Source organism: Chanos chanos, chromosome 7, assembly GCF_902362185.1.
Source record: "Chanos chanos chromosome 7, fChaCha1.1, whole genome shotgun sequence".
Classification (NCBI taxonomy): domain Eukaryota; kingdom Metazoa; phylum Chordata; class Actinopteri; order Gonorynchiformes; family Chanidae; genus Chanos; species Chanos chanos.
In genome coordinates, this window is record NC_044501.1 from 39,406,239 (window position 1) to 39,413,738 (window position 7,500).

The 7,500-nt window shown below is 43.4% G+C and overlaps 1 protein-coding gene across 1 annotated transcript; it reads right to left on the reverse strand.

Moving 5' to 3' along the window:
- Positions 1-4,898: 4,898 nt before the first annotated feature.
- On the reverse strand, positions 4,899-6,523 carry gal3st3 (galactose-3-O-sulfotransferase 3). Its single transcript, XM_030779324.1, has 2 exons — positions 6,438-6,523; positions 4,899-6,165 (listed from the first exon to the last, which is right to left on the reverse strand). The coding sequence occupies exons 1-2, from the start codon at positions 6,521-6,523 to the stop codon at positions 4,899-4,901; spliced, it is 1,353 nt and encodes a 450-aa protein (XP_030635184.1).
- Between the last annotated feature and the right edge of the window lie 977 nt (positions 6,524-7,500).

Here is a 7,500-nt window from a genome sequence, read left to right on the forward strand (position 1 = left end):
CACACGCACAAAAAGCCATTGGGATTAAGAGTCATTACTTTAGTGAGCTCAACCAGGCTGCCTTTCAAATTTAAGTGAGACACTTTTCCTCTCAGACCGCAGGGCACAAAATCTTCACGTCTTCCACTTGTCATCCCCCTCTCCTCCCTTTCTTTTTCGCCTGGTGTCAGATTTGGAAAGAACAGCCCCTCGTGAGAGATGTAACCACTGCAGTTGATTGAACTCGTCGACTGGAAGATAAGCTGAGTCGAGTGGATGACTCGCTGTGAATAAGCATCTCTGGGGGAGTGTGTGTGTGTGTGTGTGTGTGTGTGTGTCAGCGCCAGCGAAGACAGGGCCTTCTGGAAACTGACAGAGGGTAGATTTTGCGCTTGCAGGATTTTACTTCATTAGAACTTAAGTCCTAGCAAACTGCCCCTCTCCTCCTCCTCCTCCTCCTCCCAACCCCTGGTTCATTCGCCTCCTACTCCTCCTCCTCTCCTACACTTACAGCTTTGCGCTCTGTCTGAACTCCCCCCCGAATATTTCAATCTGTTTTTTGTGGTAACAGTATTTCTCTCTCTCTCTCTCTCTCTCTCTCTCTCTCCCTCTCTGCATGCCTCCTTTTCTGCTTGATTTGAGCACTAATCTGCTCAGTCACAGAGCAAGGACCAAGGACCTCACTCTTGTTCAGTTTCAACTGTAAACATGTGCCTGACCAAAAAAAAAAAACCCAACAAAAAAAAAAACCCAACAACAAAAAAACCCAACAGATTCCAGCGCTTCATGCCTCTGGCTACTGCCCACAGACTCTGACCCCCATTCTAAATTGTCCTACCTCCTCCTCCACCCCCCCAACCCCCCACCCCCTCCACTCTCTTCATGCTCTTCCTTACACACCCACACACTACTCCAACATAGCTCCACAGCAGAGCGAGAGAGAGAGAGAGAGAGAGAGAGAGAGAGAGAGAGAGAGAGAGAGCATCTCAAGCGTCAGTTCTGCGTGGGTTTATGCCTGCTTTCATCTCTGCGTTCTTCTTCTTTTTCTTTTTTTTTTTTCCCTCCCAACCTCATTTGGAAGAATATGCAGATGTAATCAGAAATGCTGATGCGTATACCCTCTCTCACAGCCCTGTGAGTGTTGGCTTTGCAGTGAACACCCTCACAGAACTCTGGGATTATTCAGCCTCTGTGTATACGCATACTAACTCCACAAGAAATATTATTATTTTTCTTTTTACTGTATCGGTTATATGTTACATTACATGCTGTTATAACCTGTTACCTATTATTACATTTAAATGCCAAGTCAAGTACAACGGTCTACAAAATGAATAAATCATACTGTCATTACAAACATGTTTGGTCATGTGATATGTTGGCTCTGTATTCATATTACATGCCGCAAACAATGAGGCTTGCCCGCAGCATTTCAGATTGCTTAGAACGCTTATAGAACCACCATAAGATGACTATTGTCTGTCATCCTCACTTTATTTTTTATTGTGATCAATATTATTTATTGTTATTTTTACGTATTCTTTGAAAGCGGTCAAAAAATCATTGATTAAAATCATTGGGTACTTAAAATCATACTGGCTGATGGGTTAAAAAAAAAAAAGTTGAGTGATTTGTTTTCATAAGACTCAAAAACAAACGTGGTGATTAACAGCTGCACCCCCGTTCCGTTGCGACACGCATTCATCAGCCCCGGTGCTAATGAAACCCTGCGACAAAGAGAGTATCTGTCTAAAACAGGAACGGTTTCCTTTGGGAGAAAAACCACCTTGTGTTTTTTAACAAGCTCTTTTCAATTAGTGGCTAATCAACAGCTGTGACAGCAGTCTTTTGTCTTTCGTTAGCACGTCAGACCACAATCAGAAGGCAGCCCGTGCTCGTGAAACCATGGCAACCGCAGCGGTTATGAAACACGGCGAGCGAAGGTGACTTTTAATGTTGTTATATTCACTTCCCGAAATCCACTCTGACTGGATTCTCTCCACAAATCAATCGGTAGAGTTCAAAGTTAAATGAACTGCTGTAAAATCAAAATGAATTGTTGTCAAGATGAAAACGAACTTGCTGTAAAGCTAATTTAGATGTTCGGATATTTTTTTTTAAAGAGTGGGGCCTGCCCTTCAGAGCAATAGCCCTGTTTAGTTTTAACATATTTTATTTTACTTCATTTTTCACAGTTGAATACAGGAATTTATCTGCAGTAAAAACCAAAGGGGGAAAAAAAAATCAGCTTTGGATATGAGATGATGTTTTTGAGTTTTTATTGATCAGTCTTAACATCCCACTGTCCAGAGTTTTGGAGACCAACTGATTGTCTGTAGCACTCTGCTTATCTGCTTAGACCTCCACATAATAAAAGAAAGAAAGAAAGAAAGAAAGAAAGAGAAAGCACAGCTGAACGAATATACAGTTTGAAAATGAATCTCGTGAGAAAAAGGAAAGGGGGGGGGGGGGTTACAATCGTGTTTCCAAATCTGAGATTATCACAACCGGCATTTTATAGACAAAGTCTCAATCCCATTCCAAAAAAGGCTTAAAAAGCACTCTGATTTCATTTGGTCATCGCAGGTTTACATATGGACAGTACATTTTCTCTCAAAGAATCATTTCATGTTTTTTTTTTTTTCCTTTCTCCTTGTTCCACTGATGAGCATTTAAAGAGATGATAGAATCACTGAATACTCACAATTTTACTTCCTCAGATAAGTTAACACCAAAAAAAAAAACAAAAAAAAACCCTCAAAACAAACAAACAAACAAAAACAACTGCACTGCTGTGCTCTTGTGCGTTCTCTTTAAACAGGACCCTTTTGTAATTACAACACCAATAAAATGACCTTAAAAATGCATTGGTACAATCAAAGAGCACTTTGAACAGGCAAAAAAGAAAGTTATAAAGTGGAATAACCGGACCTGAATCCACCAGGTCCCTCAAAACCTTTACATAGAAACCATCCCCAATATCAACGCATTTGCATGTAGTAATACACCACATGTAGACATATAGAACCGTGCGTCCCTACGAGTACACACGAAATATCTCATTTAGTAAAGAGGAGTGTTGCAAATTTATGTTCGCACAATAATATTTTAAACACAGTAATTATTTTGTATATGTAACTGAAATTTAAATGTAAATGCAAAGCTATTGGGGGACACCTTAATAGATGAAATGAGGCTGGTGATTCTTTTAGCGTTCGAACGCTTCTCTCTCGTAAAAAGAGAGAGAAGCCAGGAACGCAGGGGGCTGGTGCAGAGAGAGGAGGAAGCAGAGAAAAGGGAAGGAGTTGTGTGTTCTGTCAGAGGACTGAGTGTAATGTATGCGGTTTGAAGTGTGAAGTGGAGGTGTGAAGGAGTTTCATCTGCCAGTGTGGACGACTGCATCTCTTGCCATCTACTCCTGTACAGCACAACCCGTCTTCATGTTGAATATCTAAGCGTGTGTGTGTGTGTGTGTGTGTGTGTGTGTTTGCGTGATATGTGTGTGTGTGTGTGTGTGTGTGCATTTAATAATTTAACGACATGAGCTCAATAATTTTTTCAGACCATCACAACCAGCGCGTATGACTATTTCATACGATAAGGCAAGAAGCCAAAATGTTCAACACTGTAGCCTCAACATCAACTAGAAATCGTATAAAATGCTTGACTGTGTGTTTGTACTAACTGTTTTATTCTGTGGAACTGTTTTCATAACCATATGTTCTGAAATAGGAACATAGTCCTTTTACAAACAAAATATTTAAAGTTACATGCCCTCACTGTATTGCTTTAAGTGCAAATGCTAGTTTTTCTTCATTTAACCAAAAAAAATCCAAACAAACATTAAAACACAAGACACTAATAAAAAGCACGCGTATGTCTTCCAAACCACAGCATTCTAAAATTACAGTGCTGGAATTCTGCAACCTAACCCAAAAAATAAATAAATAATAAACAGTGAAACTCAAGTGCAGGTTACGTTCCCTTATGTTGCCATGTCAACAACGTGGGAGAGTCTTCCACAATGTCAGAACGCAACATGACTGCAAGTTCACGTAGCATGGACGCGTTGCATTCTGGGACAGCTCTTTACGGCTAAGGTCATCCTTTGGAGAATTAAAATGAAGAAGAGGATGGTGACATCATCGATGAAGCGATAAAACCTTCTGTGCGAGCCAAGAGAGTGTTTATTATAAACAAAATCAACCCAAACATTGGCTCTCATCTCAGTTTTCCTTTCCTCCTGAAGAATCTTAGAACGTGTTCTCCTTCAGTTATTACGCTTGTAAAACACAGACATTTCTGACAAAATTCATCAAAAGCAAAATAAAACAAAGAGAAGAAAGAAAACAAAAAAAAAAACGGTCACATCCAAAGAAGCATCATATATGTATTTGTGGTACACAAGTTCTCTCAACTTGACCTCAAGTATTTCTACCCTTTTTTTTTTCTTTCCGTATTCTTGGTCCTCTGGTTAAGACTAAGCTGCAGTAATTTGGGCACGATCCACAGTGAAAACGCAGGGCAGGACTGTGTAACCTAAGTGGAAGGGCTCCGAGGAGAGTATCCAGAGTAAATGATTAAATATTAAAACGCTGAAAGAAAGCCAGAAGGCCCACTGTGAGGGGCGAGTCTCTGAGCCAGGGATAATGGCGGTTTGACTGCAGGCGTCCGTCTACTTCACTGAACCGTGCTCTATGGCTCAAGAGCTGCCTCGCAAAGTCACAGACACACACACACACACACACACACACACACACACACACGTGTTCGTACACTGATATACAAATTCCCTCAAATCCCTGACACCCACTGAAACTGTTCAGTCCGTTCCCTAAAAAGCTCCCAAGGGTAGAGTTTTTACTGAGGGGAAAAGGGAATGGGAAGGGGAAGAGGCACAGGATTTTGGGTTGCGGCTCTTAAGTGGTCTGCTTTTTGGACACCTGCTGTGTCCCCCTGGTGCCCCCGATTTCGGCTCCCAGAGGTGGGGAGGTGATGCTGCGTTCTAGAGTCTCTTTGTGGTCTTTCCTCCCTTGCTGGTGGAGGGTAGATATGGCTGGGCGTAGAGTTTGCATCGGGGTACGCGTCGGGTGTTTGCGTCGGTACCGCAACGACTCCGAGTGTTGCAGCAGATGCGTGTACTGCACCTCAGGCATTATGAGCTTCAGACACATGTCCTGCGATTGGCCACGACTGCCGCGCGAAATGTTGCTCGGGAGTTCATACCCAACGATGGCTACCTTGGAGCTGGGTTGCCATGGACGCAAGTTTTTGTTCTTGATCTGCGAGGCCGAGCGGAGCTGCGGGAAGTTGCTGCCGAAGCACCCTCGCAAGAGTCGATCCGTCGCCCGCTGCAAGAGCTGGACTTCCCGAGCCACGCATCCCACCCCCAGGTCTTCCAGCTTTCTCCACAGCGAGGCATTGAAGTGGTCATAAAGAGCGGCGTCCACAGAGTTCCAAGCGCGGATTTTGGCGGGAAGGCCGCTGGACAGGCTGAGCTTGGAGGTGGACGTGCGCATGTTGAGTTTCACATACAGGACATCTTCCAACTCCCAACCCAGCAAATGACGCAAGAGGATCAACGACTCGTCGAAGTACTCTGCGATCATCACCAAGGAGAACACACGGTCCACCTCGGCCACGAAGTTCCGGATGTACATCGGATCCGTCTGGTCCTTGTCTCCGCCCAGGTCGTAGGTGAGCGTGTTGCGAGCGTACACCGCGTACTTCTCTTCTGGCCGGTAGTAGCTCCAGGGGTTTTCCAGGAAGGTCTCCAGGGATCCATTGGGCACCCGTTTGAAACTGAGACAGTACTGGTTGTAATAGCTGAAGAGCGATTCGAACATGCTGGCAGGCTCACGAAGGATGGTGATGTAAATGGTGTCGTTGGGCATGAGACGAAGGAGTTCGGCACGGTTGAAGCGCATGTGGCTGGTGATGATTTTGGGTGGAACGGTGTGGGGGTGGACGAAACGATTGTTGAAGGTGTGGGGATAGCAGAACTGGTGGTCGCACGGGTAGCCGGGAAGAGCCACCGTCAGGTTGTTGCGTTCCGCAAATCGGAACAGGATGTTCTGCACGGTGGAGCTGGCTGTTTTATGCGTCTTTAGGAAGGCGATGCTGGTGTGTTTGGGCGTGGGAGTGGGAGAGGTGGATGGACAGACCATCGGGGATGTTTCCATAGTCCTGTTCAACAAACAGAGAGAGCAGAAATTCAGGGTATCGTAAATTAGTTGTAGTGGGAAGGGGTTTGAGGAAGACGGACATATAAAAGATAGTGGCAAAATGACTAATGAAAAAGTGGAGGTTTCAGAGATGAGACATGAGATGAGAACGATGAACATTGCAAATGGAAGCGCAAGGAGACCGAGAGACAGGATGAAGAAGATATAAATCACATGCTCGAAGGAGTGCCCTAACAGCAAATCCAGGAAAAGGAAGACGTGACTGACTCTTACCAGTTGAGGTGTCCTCCATGATGCAAGAACAGACTGACTGAACTGATTGCCACCAGAAAAAGGAGAATCTTCCTCTTCTGAGACATTTCTCTCTAACTGTCACTGGACCTGACAGAGAGCAAGAGAGAGAGAGAGAGAGACAGAGAGATTTGAAATCCCATTATCATTTTACACATCAGATAATTAGACTTAAAGTAGATTTCTGAACGTGCAAAAGAAGCACACACAAAAAAGGGAGAACTAGATTGATGTGAAAAAAGTCAGACAGAGATCCACCATCATCAACTGTACACAAGACAATTAAGCTCTCCCAGTACATTTACAACCTAGAAAATTTCCACTCGACTTATGGTATGCATGATCTAACTTTAGGAGTTCAAGAACTCCTAAAATACACGTCTTTCTAGTTTTCCTGATTGACACATACTGAAGAGAAAATTCGGTAAGACAGAAAGAGAAAGAGAGAGTGAGAGAAACAGAACAATTGATTGACACTTTTTTATTTATAACCGCTGGATTCATTGGCAGTGTCAAACATTAAGAAAAGGTGAGAGAGAAACGACATGAGCCCAACTTCGCAAACTATCCTAACAATGCTGTTAATCCCATTAGCATACAAAAGCGGCCTGATCACATGAAAACAGCAGATTCATTTGGTTTGACATCACAAAAAAAGCATTTTTATAGAATTATATAACAAGAGAGAACTGGATGAAGGTTTAAACTGTATCACCTAACATGGGTCTCACGGTAAAAAAAAAAAAAAAAAAAAAAAACAGATCTGGGAAAGCATCCAGGCAAAGTCCCTGTGTTCTCTCACTTCACCTGCATAACCATGCTACCCTAAGCTTTTGATTACACTATCTTATTTCCCTGTCCATTCACCGCTGCCGGCTTAAATAACCCTGCTTTTATTTTTATCACCGTCCACTTCCAACAGCATCAACCAAACAAACTGCTGTGTTCAAATTAGCCCAGGCACTATCCCCCCAGTCTGTCAGACAGACAGACAGACAGACAGACAGAGCTCCAGATATAAAGATCCAATCCTTCGAATACAACA